Consider the following 23,365-nt stretch of genomic DNA (forward strand, 5'->3'; position numbering starts at 1 on the left):
GGGGGGGGGGGGGGGGGGGGGGGGAGGCAGACTCACAGGCACGCACATGCGCGTGCACACCCACACACACACCCACGCACATTCTGTCCGTGCTTGCTGCCTGCCCCTCCCTGGCTTGTCTGGAGGTCACCCTCGCACCTGGTCACTCACTGCCCACAGCGGCCACAGGGAACTCGCCAGCTTTGGTGTGGCTGCCACAGGCCGCCACACCCTCCGAGGAAGAGACGAGACGCTGTTCTTGTAATTAAACAGTTATGAAAAAGAAAACACTTCCCAAATAATCAGGGAGAAAAACTCTCCAAAAGCGGCAGCACGACTGTGCGTGCCAAGAGGCGCCAAGACCCCTGTGACCACGCCGCCGAGGCCGCCGCCGGCGCCCAGGGCACAGGCCACCAACGTCGCCGGCGCCCAGGGGACAGGCCACCAAGGACGGCAGAGGGTTTGCATTTTCAATGACAATTTCAGAAATTCAAAGGCTTATTTTTTCTAAATTGCTTACTGAGTATATTGTAAGCGTCTTACAATTTAAAAACATGCAGAATAATACACCTGCAGAATAGGAGTTGAAATTAAAAGATTTTTCAATTAAAAAAAGATTTCAAATGATTTTTTAATTGTGGAGAAAGTAATGAATGTGATACTTTGCCTAACAGCTCAAACCTACCCTACACCTATGGAGCCTGGCCTGCGCGGGGGGAAGCCGCCGCGCCCACGCCCGCGCGGAGAGCCCCGCCGCCTCACACCATGGACTCGGTCTCCACGGGCCCGGGCAGGCCGTCTTTCCGCGACAGCTTCAGGACAGTGGGCTTCTCGCCGGCCCTGCGGCCGCCCTCGCCGGCGGCCCGGGAGGACAGGCCTTTCTCCTCGTCCTTGGCGTCCTCCGACACTTTGGGATAGATCACCAGGAACGTGGCTGTGAGGAAGCCCAGGAAGGAGCCCACGGAGGCCACCATGGGGATAACACGGACCGTCCGCACGGCATCTACCACGCCCCCCAGGGCAGAGGCCACCAGGATCTGCGAGACGTAGACCTGGCAGGAGAGGATGGCGCAGTCGATGCCAAACCCGCGCTTGGAGCTGCCAGGGCTGTGCTGGACGTACTGGAAGAGAAAGAGACAGGCGTGAGGGCCAGGAGGAGCAGCTCTGGAGGGGAGGAGCAGCTCTGGAGGGGAGGAGCAGAGGCAACTGCAAGGGGGGGTAGGGGGGGTAGGGGAGGGAGGGAGGGAGGGGGGCCCCTCCAGGCGCAGGCAGGGCGACAGGCCCTGGTCTCCAGCAGGGGGCAGGCGAGCCACAGTGTCAGGTCGGTGCTCGCCGGCTTGGTGCTTTTGGTTTTGGTTTCATCTGGCAGTGAACCCAGGCAAGTGTGCGTGCCAGGCGGGCGCTAGACCCCTTGAGCCACACCTCCTGCTGCTTCTGAGTTCCTTCTTTTTAAAACAGGGTTTCACACATTTCTGCCAGGCTGCCTGGACCGTTACCTTCCTGTTCACTCTTTCCACATTGCTGGGGTGATAAGCATGTGACACCGGGCCCCAATTTTTTTATTGGTCAAAATGAGGGTCTCATGAACTCTCTCCTGCCCCCTGGCTAGCCTCAAACCATGATCCTCCTGTCTCTTCCATATGCATAGCGAGGATTACAGGTGTGAAGTACTGTACTTGCCTGGTTTGTGCTTTTTGCACAAGATACAAAAGAACACCAGTGCGGCCACCTCTGGTCTGCAGAGATACAGGCCTGGCTGGGCCCGCTACACAGGAGGCCAGTGCGAGAAGGTAGGCGAGCAAAGCGCGCGTACACGCACATGCTCTCACGCACAGTGCGCTCTCAGCACGGCAGGGGGTTTCCCATACCCTCACAGGATAAGCCTGGGAATAAACAGCAACATGCTAGCTGTGAGCTAACAGCGCACAGGGCGCTTTCTCTAAGTACATACACGCTTAGCAACAGCCGTGATATCTGCTCCCCAAAGGGAGCCTCTGTTACCTCCAGGACCGGAAATCCTACCTAAGCACGCTCTCTGGCTGTGAGGAAAGCCTGACCATTGGAAAAGTCACTGTCGGAACTCATCGACAGACTTGTAAGTGATTCATGATTCAAAATAGAGACCATGAAAAATCCCTTATTTTGCTGAGCCTAAAAATTAAGACACAACACATTCAAACTTGCGGAGTGCAGCTAATGAGGTGCAAAGAGGAAAAATCATAGTTTTATATGCAACTACTAGGCTGAAAAACCCATGAAACCTGAAAACAGCGAACCAAGCCAGGAGCGCTGAGGTAGCCCCAGAAGGGTGGATGAAGAAATATGCCAGACAGGACTAAGGGTTCCCAAACTACTCTGAACACAGTAGACAACCCTCAAGGAACGAATGCCCACAACGCAAAGATTGACACGGGCTTGGGGCGTGGCCTGGAGCACTAGCCTTGAGAACAAGATGACACATGACAAGGTCTGTTGCACTGGGCCATAAGGAAACACTAGGAGCAATTGCAGGTCGTTAGTCTGAAAGTTCCCAAAGCCCCGCCTGTCAGACGCAAGCCCGTCCCACTGCAGTGTAAGAGGGCCAGCAGGCAGAGGAGCCTGGGATCCGCGCCACTCAGCCAGAGTTCAGGAGGGTCGCAGTTCCAGGCCAGCCAAGGGGAAAAGTTAGTGAGACCTTCATCTTTTTTTTGCCTTTTTCTTTTTGCCAATCTCAGGGCTCGAACTCAGGGCCTGGGCACTGTTCCCAAGCTTCTTGCTCAAGGATAGCACCCTACCACTTGTGTCACAGCACCACTTCTGGCTTTTTCTGTGTATGTGGCACTGAGGAATTGAACCTAGGGCTTCATGCATGCAAGGCAAGCACTCTACCACTGAGACACATTCCCAGCCTGAGACTTCCTTCTTAACCAATAAGCCTGGCATGGCGGCATGTGGGAGGCACCTGGAGGAGAATCTAGGTCCAAGGCTGGTCCTGGGCAAAAAGCATGAGACTCCATCTGAAAAAAACTACAGCAGAAAAGACGAGAGGGTGCGCCAAGCACTCGCATGCCTGTCCACCCAACTCCAGATCCTGAGTTCAAATGCCGAAAATGCCAAAAGAAAAAAAATAAAGCATTATGGATCACAAAGTAAGAACTGAACCGCCTGCTGCCTCCGTGGTGACCAGGGCTGTGTCTGCCTTCAAAGGCCTCCTGCAGAGCCTAGGAGTCAGAGTGCCTGCAGGCCGAGGCTCTGGTGGCCGAGGATGGCTCGGGCGGCGTCAGCTGCTAGGTTGGTAGGAGTGGACGGTGGAGGGGCATTCTGTGCTGGGCGGATACTTAGGTGGGAGGTGCTGGGCCACAGGGCATCAGGCGCCAGCCCCAGGCCCCCACCCCCAGCTCGACCCCACAGCGGGCTGGACGCACCTCTTTGATGTCATGGTAGTGGCCCAGCAGGGCGTAGGGGCAGTAGGAGATGCTCATGGAGACGATGCCCATGGTACTGATGGTGACCATGGCCACGTAGACGTTGGGAAACATGGCCATCACAGCTGTGCCCACGGAGAAGCCCAGCGTCCCTAGCACGTAGATCACCCGGATGCTCAGGTCGTAGTTGTCCAGGTATTTCTGAAGCAGGGCTGCAGAGGAGCAACAAACAGTGAGCCACGGCTCCAGCCGGCCGGCGCCCTGGCCCGGCCTTCCCCTTCCCTAGCACTGCTGCACTTTGGCCAAGCCGGATCTGCAGGGGCAAGTGCGCCCTCTTCTGATCTACTGTGAAGCGCAGCCCACGTCCACGCCAACACGGCTGCCAGGCTCCCGAGCCCTGGGGCTCCCAAGGGAGGCCATGCCCTGGCCGTTTCTGTAGCCCAGGACCTCCTTGGCCACCGGGGACCTGCCCCCCTCTCCTTGTGGACGCCTCTGGTCTGGCCTGGGCGCATCCCCTGGGCTCTGGGAATCCTTTATCAATGCGGTGGCGGTGATTACCTCCTGGGCCTGGATGACTGTGGGCATTTCCACCGGCCATCCAGTCAGGGCCACATCCTCCCTGCTGCCCAGGGTGGAAGTCTGCCAGCCTCCTTCAGGATAAATGGGGCCAGCCCCTCCTGCGTGCCGAGACCCCTGGCTGAGGCCCCTTTGCCCAGCCGAGCAGCAGCTGCAGACCGTGGGCCCGCCACTGCCCATGCTGGACAGGGCACAGGGGACCACAGGGGCTCTCGAGACACCTGCTCCCTTGTCAGCCCGGGGAGTCAGGCCACTACCGATGCCCATGAACTGTGGGGTGCACGTTCCCACCTGCTGATGGCTTGGGCTGGGGTGCGGGCTCACGTGACCGGCACTTCTTACCTGAGCAAATAGCACCGGTAGCAGCATAAATGACCAGGCCCCAGCAGCCCATCTTCACCCCGGCATTGTAGGCGTGCCAGGCGGTGGAGTTGGAAGAGGCCTGTTCCAGAGAGGGGTGGGTGTCAGCAGCACCGTCTGCACCTGGGGCACAGGTTACTCCGTGCTGAGAGCCCAGTGAGCCATTCGGAGAGGCGGCCAGCGTTCTAGTGCAAGAGTCAGCCCTACTTCCCGTCCTGTCAGTGTGCGGGCGCTCCCCCCCCTCCGCCCCTCCCCGCCCACACATGGCCTCCGCCTGCCCCAGGAGTCCTGGTCTCTTCTGACCCACGGACTCCTGCAGGTGGCGCATGGCACTGGGAGTTGCTACAGGATTCCAGGAGGACGGGAAGAACCGGCTGCACCGCCCAGCACCACTAACAACCCGCCCTTACCTCCATGGCTGGAGCGCTGTCCAGCCCGCTGCTCAGGGCCTGTGGTGAAAGCCCGGCTTCCACACCTGACCCCTTGGCTGCGGAGTGGGGTGCCCTGGGGTGCATGGAGGCCGTGGAGTGGGTGCCCTGGGGTGTGTGGAGGCTATGGAATGGGTGCCCTGGGGTGCATGGAGGCTGTGCAGCGGGTGTCCTGGAGTGTGTGGAAGCTGCGGAGCGGGTGCCCTGGGGTGTGTGGAGGCTGTGGAGTGGGTGCCCTGGGGTGTGTGGAGGCTGCGGAGCGGGTGCCCTGGGGTGCATGGAGGCTGTGGAGCGGGTGCCCTGGGGTGTACGGAGGCTGTGGAGCGGGTGTCCTGGGGTGCATGGAGGCCGTGGAGTGGGTGCCCTGGGGTGCACGGAGGCTGTGGAGCGGGTGCCCTGGGGTGTGTGGAGGCTGTGGAGCGGGGTGCCCTGGGGTGTGTGGAGGCTGTGGAGCGGGTGCCCTGGGGTGCATGGAGGCTGTGCAGCGGGTGTCCTGGGGTGTGTGGAGGCCGTGGAGTGGGTGCCCTGGGGTGTGTGGAGGCTGTGGAGCGGGTGCCCTGGGGTGTACGGAGGCTGTGCAGCGGGTGCCCTGGGGTGCGTGGAGGCTGTGGAGCGGGTGCCCTGGGGTGTACGGAGGCTGTGGAGCGGGTGCCCTGGGGTGTACGGAGGCTGTGGAGCGGGTGCCCTGGGGTGCGTGGAGGCTGTGCAGCGGGTGCCCTGGGGTGTGTGGAGGCTGTGCAGCAGGTGCCCTGGGGTGTATGGAGGCTGCGGAGCGGGGTGCCCTGGGGTGTACGGAGGCTGTGGAGCGGGGTGCCCTGGGGTGTACGGAGGCTGTGGAGCGGGGTGCCCTGGGGTGTACGGAGGCTGTGGAGCGGGTGCCCTGGGGTGCATGGAGGCTGTGGAGCGGGTGCCCTGGGGTGTACGGAGGCTGTGGAGCGGGTGCCCTGGGGTGCATGGAGGCTGTGGAGCGGGTGTCCTGGAGTGTGTGGAGGCTGTGGAGCGGGTGTCCTGGAGTGTGTGGAGGCTGTGGAGCAGGTGCCCTGGGGTGCATGGAGGCTGTGGAGCGGGTGCCCTGGGGTGTACGGAGGCTGTGGAGCGGGTGCCCTGGGGTGCATGGAGGCTGTGGAGCGGGTGTCCTGGAGTGTGTGGAGGCTGTGGAGCGGGTGTCCTGGAGTGTGTGGAGGCTGTGGAGCGGGTGCCCTGGGGTGCATGGAGGCTGTGGAGCGGGTGCCCTGGGGTGTACGGAGGCTGTGCAGCGGGTGCCCTGGGGTGTACGGAGGCTGTGCAGCGGGTGCCCTGGGGTGTACGGAGGCTGTGGAGCGGGTGCCCTGGGGTGTGTGGAGGCTGTGGAGCGGGTGCCCTGGGGTGCATGGAGGCTGTGCAGCGGGTGCCCTGGGGTGTACGGAGGCTGCGGAGCGGGTGCCCTGGGGTGGGGGGCTCTGGAGAGGCTCCAGCTGCCAAGGCCCGGGTGCTCCCAGCCTCCTGTGCCACGGGGCCCCGCCACCGCCGCCCTGGCCCTGCGCACTCACCTTGGGGTCCCCCTCGAAGATGACCTGGCCCATGAAGTCGGTGTAGAAGACGGCCTCGGCGATGACGGAGAACCAGGTGAGCAGGTGGCAGAGGCAGAGGCGCGTCAGCTCGCGGGGCATCTTGAGCATGGACAGCCACAGCAGGCGCACGGTGGTCTCGCCCTCGCCCTCCTCGCTCTCCGTGTCCCCGCTGGAGGTGGTGGCGCCGCTCTGGTGGCGGCGCCGGCAGCGCTGGCGCTGGCGCTGCTGCAGGTCGTACAGGTCGCTCATGCTGCGGGACGGCTTGATGAGCACCACTGCGTTGGCCCGCCGGTAGCGGTAGCAGTGGGAGCCGATCTTGCCGTAGTAGGAGAAGGTGCTGGAAGCTTGCCGGCGGAATGTGTGCCTGCGCCGCCTCACGGAGCCACAGGTGGCCGAGGGCTTGGCGGCCACCCGGCTGTGGCTGCTGAGGGCCGGCCTCTGAGGGACGCCGCTCCCGTTGGGGACTTTAGCTTCATTCAAGTGACTGTCCAGCAGCGTGTCCTCCTCCCTGGACTCCCTGAGGAACGGGGACAGGCGGGGCAGCTTGGCCCTCAGGAGCTCCTGGCTGGTGCTGCGGGGGGTGCTGGGGTAGGAGGCGTCATGGAAGATGGAGGGCTCGATGTCGTGCAGGAAGGGCAGCTCGGGCTCCATGTCCAGCGTGGGGTCCGGCATGTGCAGCACCGAGTCGCTCTTGCTGCGCACGATGTCCACGTCCAGGCAGTCCAGGGAGAGCTCATGCTCGGACTGCACCTCGTCTGGGAACGGGGGGCTGCCGTCCTGCAGGCCCCCGCCCAGGGAGTTGAGGCGAGCGGCAGGGGTCAGAGCGCCGCCCAGCCGGGCTCCGGGCAGGGCGGGGGCCTCGGCGGCGCCGCGGTCCTGCTGCGGGCTGTACTGCTCCTCCTCGATGCTGAAGAGGTGCAGGGCCACGGACACTGTGAAGATGATGGCGGCGAAGAAGAAGAGCACCTGGTTCTGTGTTCGGAACCAGCTGCCCAGGAAGGTCTGTGTCCAGTCCAGTCCACCCAGCACGTAGCCGATGGCCCCGCCAAGGCCTGGAGGGAGAAGCAGCGGGTGAGCCGAGCGGGCCTTGTGGCTGGGGCAGCCATTCCCCCTCGGGCCCCATGTGGAGGACGCCCCACCCGACTCACTGGTCAGGACCCAGGCTTCGCTGTGCACCCAGAGCAAGAACCCCAGGGCTGAGTCCTGCCCCCCCGCCCCCCTCCCCATCCCCACTTGTTTTTTTTTTTTTGTGTCCGGTCATGGGGCCTGAACTCTGGGCCTGGGCGCTGTCCCTCAGCTCTTCAGCTCAAGGCTATCGCTGTACCACTTGAGCCACAGCGCCACTTCCGGCTTTTTTCATTTTTGCTTATGTGGTGCTGAGGAATCGAACCAGGGCCTCAGGCTTGCAAGGCAAGCGCTCTACCACTGAGCCACCTTCCCAGCTCAATCCCCACTTGTTAAGAGCAAGCGAGTCCCAGGGCCGATGCAGCTTGCCTGTGTGCCAATCCCGCCGTGTGCCAACACTGACCGGCTGAGACAGGGGTCAGCGCAGCGCCAGGCCTCAGCCCCCTGGAGAGCAAGTCTGATGCTCCCTGTCCCGGACCCTTGGTCCCTTTGTCCTACTCGGTCTTGGTGGTTGGCGAGGGCTGGAAACCCAGAATCTGGAGGGGCTGTGCGGACTAAGCGTGCCCCATACACACCCGCAGAGAAGGCGTGGATGTTGAGGGCCATGTCCTGCTCCTCGCTGTCCACCACGTCCAGCAGGTAGGCGCGGATGGGCCCCTCGGTGGCATCGGCGCTGAAGTCCAGCACCACCACTCCCAGCACGGTGAGAACGATGCCGATGGGCTGTTGGGTGGGGACATCGCCCAGGGCCAGACCTGAACAGAGTGAGGGGAAGAAGTCAGCCTGGCCGCGCAGCACGGCGGAGAGAGGGCAGGAGCTGCAGGCTTCACACACACCTAGGAGAGAGAGTCCCATCAAATCCTCGCTGCCTGCCCAGTGGCCCCTCGCCCATCTGCTTTGAAGCGGGAAGGGGAGCTCCTTTGCAAACCCCTGCCAGCTGAGGGCCTGCGGGTCCCAGGGAAAGGGGCAGTCCAGCCCAGCGGGTGCCCCCGGGTAACTGCTGTGCGCACGCAGTCCTAAACCTCAGGATCAAGTATCCACGGCAGTGCCTGAGCAGCCTGGGCTGGGGCTCACCTTACTGCCAGCAAAGGGCCTGCAGCACTCACGCACAAGACGCGATGTGGTGTGCGTGGGGCAGACCCAGGACAAGGCCCAAAGGCCCCCAACAATCAGACTGCACCTGACCCACGTGAGGCCCCCTGGCCTCCAGCCAGAAGCTGGGGCTCCCAGGGTGGAGGGGTGAGGAGCTTGCTCCTTCACACTGAAGGGTTTTCTGGGTGCTCTCTGGAACACCCTGCTGTCCTGCTTGGGCGGCTGAGGGGGCAGAGTGCCAGGCTTTGTTTTTCCCCAGCTCCGATGGGCGCCTCAAGGCAAAAATACTTTCCCACCCAGTCACTTCAATCCAAAACAAAACAACAGAGAAGCAAAACAACACAGGAGCACAGGAACCAGAAAAACAGCCCACGAACTCAGCTCCGGACGCGCTCAATACCACGCCTAAGAAAAGGAGAAAAAAAAACAAAAAAAAAGGTAATTGCTGGAATGAAGCTGGAAACAGGACGCGGTGTCAGATACGCGCTGGAAACAGCAGCACAACAGGAAGCGTTTCCCTGTGAACAGGTTCCTCTGCCTTTCCCACGTGGGGCGGGCGGGCGGGCGGGCGGGGAGACGCCTACCTATGGCGGAGCCGTTGAGGAAGAGCGCCACGCCGAAGAGCACGCCCACGCAGAGGGCGAGGATGAAGGGCCGCCGCCGGCCCCAGCTCAGGGTGCAGCGGTCACTGGCAGAGCCGATGAGCGGGGTGAAGATGAGGCCGAGGATGGGGCTCAGGAACCAGGTGAGGCTGTAGTACTGCTCCGGGAGACCTGCGGGGACAGCGGGCGCTAGGACGCACGGCCTTGCTGCTGGAAGCCACGCAACGCGGGGAGCCGTGCCACAGCCGCCCCGCGAGCGGGAGGCCCGGCCCGCAGCGCTGCACGCGGGGGAGAGGCACCCGACGCGTGTCCAGCTCAAGGCTGTGGCCCCAGTGCGGACTCTCACACTGAGCCTTCCTCACTGCCCGGAGAGGCAGGGCACCTGAAACTCCAGGTGCCACGCAACCTACCCCACGCCACAGGGGTAGCTGGTGGTGGCCCCAGAATTTAAACCAGGGCAGGCAGAGGTCAAAGTCTTCATTCCCTCACTCTATGACACAAGCCCAATGCATCATGGGTAGGCTGGACAAAAGGTAAGAGCCGCAGAAGCTGCGTGGACAGCTGGCGCGAGAACCACCCCACTGTGCAGAGCAGCCGGGACGAGCGTGGGTGGCAGGGCGTTCCGACAGCGAAGGCTCGGGAAGGACCCGCTGCCACCGCTGGGTGCCGGTCAGGCTGGCTGCTCGGGATGCGGGCTGCGCTTCTGCGTGCTCACACATGGTTTACTGAACGTAAAGGTTCAGAGGCTGAGATCTGAGGATCACGGTTCAAAGGCAGCCTGGACAAGAAAATCCAAGAGACTCTTTATCTCCAATTAACCACTAAAAGCCACAAGTGGTGCTGTGGCTCAAGTGGTAGAGCCTTAGCCTTGAGCAAAAGAACTCAGGGACAACACCCAGGGCCTGAGTTCAAGCCCCAGGACCAGCATAAGGAACAACAAAAAGGCTCAGTGAATTCTGTACCTGTGGGTAGGGCAGGTGGGGAGGGAGATGGGGGAATGTGAAGGAAGGAGTGACATGGCCCGAAAAGCATCGTATTCATAACCTGACTTCCGGGATTGTAGCCGGTTTATATAACTCCTTAATAACACTTTTTTAAACCATGAAAAAAATTAAGGCCCAGGCCCCAGCACCTCATCAGGCTAGCATTTTACACCACTAAAGGCACTGAAAACACAGTGCTATGTGGAACTGGAAGGAAAAATAACCTGTGGGAGGACACAGCACCGCGTGAAGGAAGCACCTTCCAAAACCACGGCTACACAGCCAAGACCTGGAGGCGCACGCCCTGGCCTGGCCGCATGGGCGCATGGGGCAGGGCAGGACAGGAGCGCTGCAGGAAGGCGCAGCTCCAGGGACTGGCACCACTGGGGACTTATCTGTGGCCATCAGCACAAGCAGGTGTCCTCCCTCCGAGGGAGCTCCTGCTAAAGCTGTCCAGAGGGAGCAACCGCTGCAGGTGCACTGCCCCCGGCCTTCCACACCCATAGGTGCTGGCTCTCCACAAGCCTCAGCCTCTGAGGGGCGGGTGGGCCCCGTAGCCCCTCCTGAGTGACCCTCCTCCCTCAGGGCCAGCCCCCTGTGGCCCAACTCCTGGTGGGGAGCAGGGAAGGTCCTGTTCTGCCCCAGAGCCCACCCAAACCCCAGCGCCGGTCCCCCCCGCCCTCCCGCCACTTTCTGCCACCGAGGCTGCCTTCCTGGGTTGGTGACGCTCCCACTGACCCTCCACCCACAGAGAGTGACAGGTTTGCTTGTCCTGAAACGAACCCAGACAATGGTGTCCAATGAGGGCTGGCCTCTCCCGCCCTGCTGGGCCAGACACTCTCCGAACGTGGACGCAGCATCTCCTTCGACAGCTCTGCCCGTCCTGCCCTTGCTGCCCACTAGCGCTGGTCTGGATTAGCCGAGTCCCAATCCAGTCCTACTGTAGCCCAACCTCAACTCTGGTGCCCCATGCTTGCCAGGCCCCTCCAGGGAGCCCTCGATACCAGAACCTCAGAGCCCAGGCCCAGCCAGGGTGTCTGCCGCCGCAGCAGCCTGTGGTCCTGGCAGATGCGGAAGCCACCACCACCACACTGTTGCCCGAGTCTCGCCCCAGCCTCTCACTTCTTCTGAAATCTTGTTTTTCTTTACTGATCACTTCTACTGATTCTGAAGTCCACAGACTACTCTGTCATCTTCAACCTGCTCGTACCTCTATCTAGTTCATTTTTATCTCACAGTGTAATTGTGAAGAATTTCCATCAGTCTAGTTCTTTTATATTTTGCTTTTATTTCCTACTTTTTTCCTTCAGTGCTGGGGATGGAAGCCAAGACACCTGGCCTGGCCAGGTCATCACTGCACTGCTTAACCACATCCCCTGATGTGCGTGCGTGCGTGTGCATAGGACCTTACTATGTAGCACAGCCTAGCCTAGCACTCATGATCTGCTTCTATAAGTGCTAGCATTACAGGAGTGTACCACCACCCCTGGCAGCATGCCTTGCTTTAGGTCCTGGAGGTCCTTCAGATGAGATTTGCTAATGCCCTCCACTGAGTGACCATCCTGAGGTCAGTCTCCCTGGTGCCGTGTCGTGAGTAAAGGTCACACCATCGTTTCTTCCTTTCCTTTAATTAGTGTCCAACAACGGAGGAGTACCGAATGAATGAGAAGCACTGGGAATGATGTATCAGAGGCTACCTTCTGCTCTTCCTTGGAGGGTCGCTTCTACTAGCTTTAGCCGTGCTGCCCGAGACCAGTCCATACCCATCTGCCTGAGACCAGTCCGTACCCATCTCAAGAGCCAGCCAGAGATAAGCAGTTTGTAGGGTGGGGGTGGGGCCCCCCCCATCCTCACTCTCTTTGCAACATAGGGAGTGCAGCTATCTATCAAGTCGTAGCTACCCTGTATGGCATCAAGAAGGAAATCTTGAGGCTGAAAGGTGTAATAAAAACCAGAACAGGATACGGTGGCACATTCCTTTCACCTTGGCACTGAAGCAGGAATATCCCGAGTTTGAGACCAGTCTGGAGGCTGGGAGGGACAGAACAGATGAGGGAAGGGAGGAGAGGAGGGCAGGGAGTCGGGGAGGGGAGAGAGGCCCCACATTTTAGGGTGCCAACTTTCTGCCCTGTTTGTTATCATGAAACCTGAAGAGAGAACACGCCGCTGTCCTTCCCAAGGAGCAAACCCAGCGAGCCCCGCCCCGCGGCGTCTAGTTTGGGCTGAGGGTGGAGCGCGAGGGGCGGGCGGGGCAAGCTTCTCACCGCTCAGCACGATGGGAGGCTGGGGCAGGCACCGCGCAGTGCCTGTGCACGGACGCCCCGGCCCCCAGTACCCACGGATGCTGGGCATCTTGTACACGCTCCAATCTCACGTGACGGACGTGTACCCGTTATTGTTCCCACTTCCCAGTGGCAGAGGGGTGACAGCTAATTCAGATGACAACTAGTAGTGACAACTCCATGGGCGGAGCCCAGCTATCGCCTGCTATACCCCATGTGCCCTATGATGAATCTGCTGCCTGGGGAAGCCAGCTTCCCGCTCCGTCTCCTCCTTGCTACTGGCTCCATGGCCTATGGGAGGCGACAGTGGCAGTCCCAGGACTGGGGAGGATCCTGGGCTGGGGGAGTCATGGCTTCCTGCCCTTTACCTCACCTGCCCGGCAAACCCTTAGGAGGAGGTTTGAAATTTGCCACCAGCTGGGGCTTGGGGCTGGAAGAGACTCAGGGAGCGGCATGAGGCTGAGGGAAGAGGCCCAGGCAGGGGTTAACTCTGCATTGAGACCACCAAGGACACTCACGCCAGCTCCTGACCCAGTTCTCCTGGGCACCCAGCCTCGCCAGCTCACACACAGAGATGGCCCAGGCCAGCGCGCCCAGCGGCCGATGCCCACCATGAACACTGGCAGCCAGGTGTTAGCTGGTCACAGCTCTGAGCCCTTCCACAGGCGGCGCCTCACCTGGTGCGGTGCTGTACCGGGCGCCCAGCGGGGCCACACCACATGCACAGAGTTCCGGCGCCCAGCAGGGCCACACCACACGCACAGAATCCCGGCGCCCAGCGGGGCCACACCACACGCACAGAGTCCCGGCGCCCAGCAGGGCCACACCACATGCACAGAGTTCCAGCGCCCAGCAGGGGCCACACCACACGCACAGAGTCCCGGCGCCCAGCAGGGGCCACACCACACGCACAGAGCCCTGGCAGCGGGGCCACACCACACGCACAGAATCCCGGCGCCCAGCAGGGCCACACCACACGCACAGAATCCCGGCGCCCAGCGGGGCCACACCACACGCACAGAGTCCCGGCGCCCAGCGGGGCCACACCACACGCACAGAGTCCCGGCGCCCAGCGGGGCCACACCACACGCACAGAGTTCCAGCGCCCAGCAGGGGCCACACCACACGCACAGAGTCCCGGCGCCCAGCGAGGCCACACCACACACACAGAGCCCTGGCAGCGGGGCCACACCACACGCACAGAGCCCTGGCAGCGGGGCCTGCTGCCCCCTTGCCTCCTCTCCCCACCCTTGCACTCCCGCATCCCTGTCTTGGCTTGGGACTCCGCTCTGCTGACGGCAGGTGCGAAGTACGTCCAACCCGAGGCCTGGTCCCGCTGGAAGCCTGGACCCCTGAGACCACCAGTGGCTCCATGTTAGGCCTCCTGATCTCACTCCCCACCCGGGGCTGGGGTGACCTGCTCAGCTACCTCGGTGCTCCAGAGCCTTCCACAGCTCCTCGTAGTCAGATGCTGTGATTGAACTAATCTATGTGGCAGTACTGGGCTTGGAACCCAGGCTTCTGACCCTGAGGCCACCATCTTAGCCCCAACTTCCCAAGTCAGCAGCTTCAGTCTCATGTCATCCTTCCTACCCCTGCCCTGGGCACTGGAATCTACTGGGGCCCTGTCTGCTGCAGAGAGGACCCCAGGGAGGCCATGCAGCAGAGCCAGACGAGGTGTAGCTGGATCACCCAAGGTCACCTGTCTCAACAAACTGAGTGGGCACACCTCCACTGACTGCTGCCACCCAAACGTTCCTTCACTTGGTGGGGCAGGGCCCATGCCCAGCTTCAAACCGCCTGTGGCGCCCCTTGGCGCGATGCACGCCTGTAGTCCTAGCTAGCCAGGATCCTCACGGGCACCCGAGGCTTCAGGCCAGCCCTGACCACCTCGTGAAATCCCCTCTCCAAAACAAACCCTGAAAAAAAAAACAACAACAACAAACCCTGGCCGGGCACCCGTGGCTCACACCTGTAATCCTTGCTATCCGGGAGGCTGAGATCTGAGGACTGCGGCTAGAAGCACCCTGCGCAGGAAAGTCTGTGAGACTTAACCGCCAGAAAGCCAGAAGTGGTGCTGTGGCTCCAAGTGGTAGAGACCAGAAGTGGTGCTGTGGTTAAGTGGTAGCGCACCAGCCTTGAGCCAAGAAAAAGATCATGGGCAGTCCCAGGCCCTGAGTTCAAGCCCCATGACCGACAAAAAAAACAAAACAAGCAAACCCTGCTGTGGACTCGCAACCAAGCGCTGGTAGTGGCCAACCTTGCAGTGCCCTGTCAGGCGGTGCCCTGAGCGTGTCCTCTTCCAGGGTCACGTGGGTGCCTCCCGGTCTGGCTCCAGAGGCTGTGCCTGCCCCCTCCCCCCACGGTCGGGACAGGCCCAAGACCCGGCCATGCGAGCACCCATTCAACTCCTCTCCCTGGCAGCGGTGCGGGGTCGGGGGTAGCAACCACACAGAGCACTGCACATACTGAGGTGCTGTCCTGCTAGAGTGCGAGAAACAGCATGCTCAGCCCCGCAGGCTGAGGCGAGCGGGCGCGGCCCGGGGCTCAGCCACACAGGCTGAGGACCAGGGCTGGGCCCAGGGCGCCCACAGCACCCTCGGGGCTTCGCAGCCCATTTGCTTCTCCTCAGTCTGCCCAGAAGTTCCTTTAGGTGGCACAGTCCACCCCAGGAAATGAGCGTGCAGTGCTGGGCACCGGCACAGGGGGGCAGAGCCGCTGGGGGACTGGTGACAGCGCTTCGTTGTGAAATGTTGGCAAGACAAGCAAACACTTCCCCATCACGTCTCCAGAGTGAGCCCCCCCCCTCCCCAGGGCCGAGCTGCCTGGGCGCAGACAGCCTGCTAGCACCGGCTGCTCCTGGGACACCCAGATCGGGCCATTCCCAGCAAAGCGCTAAACAAACACAACACTGGCCCTAGTAAATAATTTTTGTTTTTTTCCAGGCAAAAGTTGAACAACAATGGTGGGACCCGGAAGGCTCCCTGTTCACAGGAAACACTGGCTGTGTCACCGTGCGTCCGCGGGCTGGGAGGTCACCTGACGGCAGGCTCGGCCTCTATTCACAAGGGCATTTTTGATAAAGTGGTATTGGGGAGGAGGGCAGGGGCTGGGAAAGCGGCCTATAAACGCTTAACAAAAGACCTGGGATGGGAATAGGAGCTCACATTCTTTCTTTCAATGGACAAAGCCAGCCATGTCTAGATATGTTTGTATTATGGGACAAAAATTCATGATAACAGAAACTCGTGAGAATGAGTTCTTCGTGGGAAATGCTGGTGTCCTTGAGTGACCTCTGCAGAGATCCACAAACTCTGCAGTGGGACTTGTCCCTGGCACAGCTGTAGCCAACTTGACCAAGCTGTGTCTGGGATGCCGGGGCAGGGCCATCTCCCTCCGCAGCCCAGGGCATGTCTCCTGGCACTAGGTCTGAGGCGGTGATTGGAAGGAAAAGATGGCTCAGTTTCCTAGTTTTCTTTTGTTGTTGTTGTTATTGATTGTGGGGCTCGAACTCAGGGCCTGGGCGCTGTCCCGCAGCTCTTCAGCTCAAGGTGAGCGCTCTACCCCTTGAGCCACAGCGCCACTTCCAGTTTTCTGGTGGTTCATTGGAGATAAGAGTCTCATGGACTTTCCTGCCTGGGCTGACTTTGAACCTTGATCCTCAGATCTGAGTCTTCTGAGTAGCTAGGATGACAGGCATGAGCCATAGGCGCCCAGCTCCAAGTTTTTACTGTAAACTCCCACTTTCTGTGGGCTCAGTGGCCATCCTCATGCAAGGTCTCCTCAGGACTGAGGGACTGTGTGGCACCCCCCGGTCTGTCCTTCGATCACTACCATACTGAGCCTGTAGTGTCCTTCATCCAAACGGGGTCTCAGACTGTATGTATGTCACGGTGGCTCGTGGCAGCGGTGCCAGGTGTTTATGCAGCAGCTCTGGTTGACCCCGGGTCTCAAGCAGCCATAGCAGAACCTGAGATGGCCTGGCAGGCTTCAGCCTCAGTGCTACCCACCCGTGTCCACGGGCTTCAACACCTGCGCCCTGCCCCTCCCAGCTGTGGCACGATGCTGACCCCCCTCCCCCCCGACACAGCAGCGACTCCCCCAGCACTGGCATGGCTGTCCCCATGGGTGACCTGCCCCCACCCATCTGCCCTCCTGAGAATGGAGGTGCCTGGTGTCCTGGGGGATGTCTCCACTAGGCTCTCAAAGTGTGCTGCGCCTCCCTCCCCTCCAGCGAGGGCCGGATGAGAAGCGCAGGTGACCTGCGGCAGCCACGGCTGGGCTTGTTCAAGGTCGCTATGCTGTGACCTTCCCTGACCTGTGGTAGCACTGCTGCGAACCATCTGTGTAACACCAAGGAGGACACGCCGGTGGCAGGAGACCTTGTGCCTGTGCGGCCCGGTTCGAATCCTGAGCGCTGCAGGAAGGCAGGGTGAGTACCCGAGAGGAGGGGCAGCCCCCGGGTGACTCGGGAGGGCCACTGACAGCAGCGGACCACACGTGAGGAGGACGCGGAACTGCTGGCAGAGAGGCCGGCCAGGCTCGGCTGAGAATGGGGAAACATTTGGGGCTCAGTCCCAGAGGAAGAGGAAGACAGGCAGGCACTGACTTCTCCCCTGCCCCGGCTCCTTCCTTTGTGAAGGAACAGAATACTTCTGCATCTCTCTAGACTGGAGGGCTCCCCAGCCAGCTCTACAACCCTTGCCCAGGGCTGGACAGTGCCCAGCACACACCGGCCCTCAGCACTGGCCAGCTGTGCGGACTATGCCCCCATCTGAGCTGTGCAGGGCTATGTTCTCGCTCACTCCTTCCCCTCCCGGGGACCTGCCCAGGCCAACAAACGAGCCCCACGCTTCAGGCTGCCCCATCACCTCCACACCAGGCACGATGCCCAGCAACAGCGGGCAACAGTAAGGCTGTGATGTAAGAATAGCGTATCTGATTCCTTGGGAAAAATGACTGGTGAACACTGCATTGTTTGTAAAATACAATGATCTGAAAGGCAAGGAAATCCACACTTCCCAATCCAAACAGCAACGTGCACAAGCGGCTGACCATGGTTTCCACAGCTTGGCCTTTCTCCACGAGCACTGCATCTGTGACCCCAGGTGGGTCTGCCCACCACCAGGGCCAAATGGTGAAAAAAGAAAAGCTACAGGTTAGAAGCCCGGGCACCACCAGAACACCAGGCCTCTCTGGGCTGGGCGACCCTCGGCCGCACGTGCTCGCCCAGCCCTCGCCCCAGTATTGAGTGCAGGGGGGCAAAGACGTCTCTTAAGAGTTCTTTCTAAGGAGGAGGCTACAATGCTTGATAAGAAATGTAATCGTTATCGTGCCCATGTAAGTGTAACCCCTCTGTATGGTATTTTCACAATAAAATAAATAAATAAATAAATGAGTTCTTTCTAGCAGGGCGCTGGTGGCTCACGCCTGTAATTCTAGCTACTCAGGAGACTGGGGTCTGAGGATTGTGGTTCATCCATGAGACTCTTATCTCCAACAAACCACCAGAAAACCAGAAGTGGCACTGTGGCTCAAGGGGTAGAGCACTCACCTTGAACTGAAGAGCTGAGGGACAGCGCCCAGGCCTGAGTTCAAGCCCCACGACTGACAACAAAAAACAAAAAGAGTTCTTCCTGCCAAGAAGGAAACTGTCTGGGCTAGCTCTAGGGTCTGCTTTTTCTTTTTTCCTCCATTCTTCCCCCCCTCCCTTTATTTCTGAAGTGAGGTTCATGTGACTCAGTGTCAGAATGCTTTCCTGGTGCACATGAAGCCCTGATTTGATTCCCAGCACCACACAGACAAATAATGTGAGGTGGGGGTGGGTCCTCTCTGTTGCCCAGACTGGTCTTGAACTTCTAGATGCAAGCAATCCTCCCCAGACTCCTGAGAGGCTGGGACCATGCATGGTGTGTACCCAACCAAAAAACAGAGACAAAATCTGTTTTGGGGGAGCTTTGGGACTGACACTCAGACCCTGTGCGTGCTAAGCATGTACTCGACAGCTGAGCTCACCCCAGCCCAGGCCTGGGTCATGGGTAAACAAACCAAAGGCTGTTTGGGTGCCTCCAGGCAAGACCAGATCAGTCCCCAGGTAGCCTAAGGCAGGGGCTCTAGGAAGGTGTGGGAGGCGCTGTCAGTACTGCACACGCACCTCCAGCAGGGCCCCACCAGGCCCTAATGCTCAGTGCTCACAATGGAGCCACAGCATGTAAGTGTGCAAGTGCACACACCTACTGTTAGGGCCACTGCTTTCAGGCAATCATAGACATGTTTCTTAGTTCCCCCCTAAGGCCATCCATGTTTATGGAGAAAGAGAGAGACAGACACAGAGAGAGAGAGAGAGAGAGAGAGAGAGAGAGAGAGAGAGAGAGAGAGAGAGAGAGAAGGGGAGAAGGGCCTGTTACTGGGGTGTAGCTCAAGGCCTTGCACTTGCTGGGCAGGTATTCTAAACTTAGCCATCTCCAGCAGCAGTAGGATAGTCACTTGCACGCGACCATCACCCAGGTGTCTGGAGTGCAATGGGGCATGGAGCTCCTCCCACCAAGGAGATGAGCTAGCGCTGGGCTCTGGTTCTGAAACAGCATGCAGAGTTCTGGTGTCCCCCAGCAGAAGGCTGCTCTGCTAGCCTGTAGGCACCCTGCTCCCAGCCAGCACCTCTCCAAGTGAGCGTGCCTCATACTAGCCAGAAGTGGGGGTCCCCATAGGAGGAAAGGGTGGCACCAGGTTACCACACAGGAAGCTGCCACAGAGGGATGTCTGGTGTATTTAACCCAAGGGCCATTTGCAAGGTGATACAGCTTTGTTCCTCTACCCCCCGACCCCCAATAGAGAACAAATCTGACTTCTGCACTGGTAGGTCCCGGGACACCTCTGTCCAGTCCTGGGTGCTAGAGTCAGGACTTCGCAGAGGATGGAGCAGGTAGGATCCCACGCTAACCCAGTCTCATTCATGAGTCAAGCCGAGAGAACAAGAGGCACCCTTTTCCTCTGTTATCTTTTTCCTTTTCCCTTAAGAGTACTTTCTGAGCCAAGAGGGAAACAATAAACGGGAGTAGGAGGCGGGACTTCTCCTTCCCAAGGGAAAACCATGACCTGGGAACAAAGCACAGGAGGGCACCCCTCCGGCTGGCCTGGTGACTCAGCCAGGCTGGCTCTTCACAGGGACATTCCACAGGGCTCGGGCAGCCTCCAAACCTTCATTAAAAATGACTGGACCCTTAAAGGTGGCAAAGGCAATCATGGCACTCACTGGACACTGTGTGGAAAGTGAACTGTATAACTTGTGGGTTGGGGAGGTGAGGGAAAAACTGAGTGAGGAAAAGGGTGACATTGCCTAAAAAGCCATTTTCTCGTCACCTGACTAGTATAATCACCTTTATAGTAACAATAACAAGATCCCATGCCCTGCTCCCCCCGCAGTGACCACATGTAAAGCACCTGCCACTAGCCACTGGAAGGTGGGTGGCAGACACACACGTGTGTTCCACAGACCTCACAAGCCCAGTGCCTCTGCCCTCTAGATGCTTCCACAAGGGGCTGCCATGTACCAAGACCTTTGTCAGCCTGCAGCACACCATGGGGCCCCATTGGCTCATCTCCCCTCCTCAGCAGTCTTACCACTGAGACCACTCTAGCCCTAAGCAAGGCAAAACCCAACAACAGGACGGGCCGCCTCTCTTCAAAACTTTGAGCCTGGAGCTGAGATTCCATATACCCTTAAAAGTCTTTCCCAAGTTAGATTTAAAATGCACTGGGATATGACAAATCATACAGGATTCTAGTACTCACACACAGGGAGACCAAAGAGGATACTCTTAGGAGAGAATCACCAAGGCATGATGCTTAAGTACTTCTTCATATTTATATAAAATAATATACATACTGAAATGAACTCTAAGATATGGAAACAAAACTTTTTTTTAAAAATGTGATTCTGCCTTCTTTACCTTATGTATGGTGTATCCATGTGTGTATCATTGGGAGGGGAAGAGCAAGGGCACAGAACTTGAGGGGAAAAGGGTGACAGTGCAGCGGTGGAGCTCATTGGACGCTGATGAAAGTGAACTCTACAACTCGTGGGTGGAGACGGGAGGGAGGGACTGGGAGAGAGTGAGGGAAGGGAAGACACTGTAATGAATGGACATGTACTCATTACCTGACTCATACAAATGTAACCCTCTATCACCTCTACAATAACAATAAATTGAAAAAAATTCTTTCCCAAAAGTTGAGCTATTCAACAAGCTGTTGGAAATTGGGTAAGGAAGCCATGAGCAGAGGATCTGAAGGAGAGGGAGCCGCATGCAGGACCTGTCACTCAGCAGGTGCAAGACTCTCATCAGTCCCCACGAGCTGGAGGGAACATGTCCTCCCCGCCAGGTGCAGACTAACAGATGGCGGAAGATGCAGTGGACAGAGCAATTTTCTGACCTAATGTGGAGTCAGCTAAGGGTCTGTTGGATGCTAAGAGACAGACACGAAGATGCTTGCATAAAAAAATGCTACGTGTAGGAGGTAGGAAGAACTAGGACAGAAACTGCATGTCTTTGAGATGAGAGGGGCAGACCTCACTGTGTACATGCAGGTAGCTTCTGAACGGAGTGGACAATACTGTGGAGTTCAGAACACAGCACTGACCTGTGAGCTTCCCCTGCGGGAGGGCCTGGGAAGGGCGGGCACCACACAGGCTGAGCTAGAGCAGCTCTCCTGTGACCACACTGGTGGGTGGTCCTGTGACCAGCGTGGTCACTGCTCCATCGGGCGCACTGTCCCTTCTTTCCAGCATCCTGCTCCCCTCTCCAGCCATCCTGGACCCCAGCATGCAGGAGGCTCTCCACAGCATATCCACCCCCTCTCTCCCATCATGAACTCCTCAACACCAGCACAGACAGTGCTGCTACTCTAGGAGCTCCGTGGAGTCAGGGGAGCTGGACCAGGTAGAACAGAGGGAGCCCCCCCACTGCCAGGCTCACGAGGCAGCAAGATCAAGTACTGATCCCCCAGGGCAAGGAGAGCAGAGTTGGGGTGTTTGGGAAGCTTGGGCTGGGCAGATACCGCCAGATTTCCACTCTAAAGCCAGAGAGAAAAATGAGGTGATCTGCCACTCCTATGTGCTGGGCACACACCCTTGAGCTCCTTCCAGATACAAAATTATGCAACTAAAGACTCACAGGTAAAGTTAATACATAGGAGATTTATATACTGCCAATTATAAAACATCACTAGGAGAAACTAAAAAACATTAAGAAGATATACCACAACCAAATATTGGAGGACTCAATATCAAAAGATCAATTCTCTTTAATCCTCACTACAATTGTTATAAAATAGCTTTTCAACAGAAATTGATCATTCCAAGATTTTTATGGAAATGTGAAGGACTGAAATAAGCACAGGAACTGAAGTAGAGGAACTGATTTCCTAATTTACAGATGCATCGCCCAGCTAAGCATCATATAGCTGCAGAACACAGCAGAATCCGGACATACACTCACAGTGTATGATTAGTTCGTGTCAATAAAGAGCCACAGAAGTAGCTCAGTGGGAAAGGACGGTCCTTTAAAAATGGGTGAAACAAGTGGACTGCATATGCAAGGGAGAGGAACTCCTGACTCATACTATGTTCAAGACTGAATTCAAGATGAAGTAGGAGAGCTGAAACTGTAAAACATCTAGAAGAAAACCTAAGAGAAAACCATGACCCTGGGCCAGCAATTCCAGATTTCGTAGTTTATAAAGAATAAAGGGAAACATTGATATGTCAAGTTTCATCAAAATTATAACTTTTTGACAGATACTGACAAGGAAAGCCACAGAATGGGGAACACATGCACACACATGAACATGGTAAGCACATCTCACCAGGATGTAGAAGGAGCCCTTAGAACTCACGACGAGACAGCTACCTGACTAACAAGGTGCAGCCAGCAGCTGCCACAGCTTGTCTGTCTCGGTAGGGCAGGGCAGGGTAGGGCAGAGAAGAGGTAATCAGTATTGATCCATCCTGCCATAAATGTTCAGCCATACTCTGCCCAAACTTGCAATCTGACAGCAACATCAGAGGACCAGGCCTTCCGTGCTGGGTTACATGGGAGGAGAAAGCCATCACAGGGTCGGGAAAAAAGCGACGGACTCTGTGTCAGGGCTTCTGTGGGTACTGGGCCAGCCACACTGGATGCACTCAGCCTCAGCCCCGCCCACGAGAGGTGCACTTACCAATCTGTAACAGAATAGGTGTGACCAACGCCGTTTCCATGGCGTAACAGAACTCCCTGCCAAACATCACCGCCCCGTGCATCACCCATAGGCGCACGGGGATTCTGTCTATGGACCCCTCACTGATGGTCTCGTCGCGGTTCTCCGCCTCCGTGTCTCCAGGTTTCTGCGGGTCTGGCAGGGGCACCGGTAACTCCTGAACTTGCATAGATTCTGAGTCGGCATTCTGCGGAGCCATTTTCATTACCACCAAAAAATATATATATATTTATTCTATCTATATAAATAATACTATCATCTCTCTTCAATGATAAATTAAGACGTCTTCTTGTTCTGCTTTAGGTGCGTGTGCCCTCCTCGGCAAGTAACACTTGTATTCCTCTTTGTACTTCTCACAATCGCAGGAGATGTGCAGCAAAACAGAAGGGATTTTGGTTGGACTGTAAACATAGGGCTTGCTGGCTCACTGTGAGTTAGAGTTAAAAATCCATAAGTGCCACTCAGTTAACACCAGTTTCGTCATCCTGACTGTGGAGGCGCTGCGGGCGCTTCTCTTGCTACAGAGAGGTGGGGAGGTGACACACACAGGAGGTCCTTGGTGAAGCCCCATCGAGTGGCTGGAGGATCTGCAAGACAGGAGAGACAACCCGGCAGAGTGAGGGGCAGCCTCCGCGCAGCTGCACACAGTCGCCTGACCAGAGAACGTGCGCACCCCGGGCCCGGCCACTGCCCCAGCAGGTGGGCTCTCTACACTCTCAGGCCCGGG

The 23,365-nt window shown here is 58.4% G+C and overlaps 1 protein-coding gene across 1 annotated transcript in view; it reads right to left on the minus strand.

Annotated features, from left to right (window-relative positions):
- The window catches only part of Slc45a4 (solute carrier family 45 member 4), a 62,691-nt gene continuing 39,326 nt past the window's right edge, over positions 1 to 23,365 (minus strand). The window contains exons 2-8 of the mRNA XM_042699972.1: positions 22,600 to 23,225; positions 9,099 to 9,287; positions 7,998 to 8,177; positions 6,277 to 7,349; positions 4,302 to 4,401; positions 3,384 to 3,595; positions 1 to 1,100 (exon numbers count right to left, since the gene is read on the minus strand). Coding sequence (XP_042555906.1) covers positions 738 to 1,100; positions 3,384 to 3,595; positions 4,302 to 4,401; positions 6,277 to 7,349; positions 7,998 to 8,177; positions 9,099 to 9,287; positions 22,600 to 22,843 — 2,361 coding nt within the window. The 5' untranslated portion in view covers positions 22,844 to 23,225 and the 3' untranslated portion in view covers positions 1 to 737. The remainder of the gene's footprint in view (positions 1,101 to 3,383; positions 3,596 to 4,301; positions 4,402 to 6,276; positions 7,350 to 7,997; positions 8,178 to 9,098; positions 9,288 to 22,599; positions 23,226 to 23,365) is intronic.

The sequence above is a fragment of the Dipodomys spectabilis genome, unplaced genomic scaffold (genome assembly GCF_019054845.1).
Source record: "Dipodomys spectabilis isolate Male_0828 unplaced genomic scaffold, ASM1905484v1 ptg000264l, whole genome shotgun sequence".
Classification (NCBI taxonomy): domain Eukaryota; kingdom Metazoa; phylum Chordata; class Mammalia; order Rodentia; family Heteromyidae; genus Dipodomys; species Dipodomys spectabilis.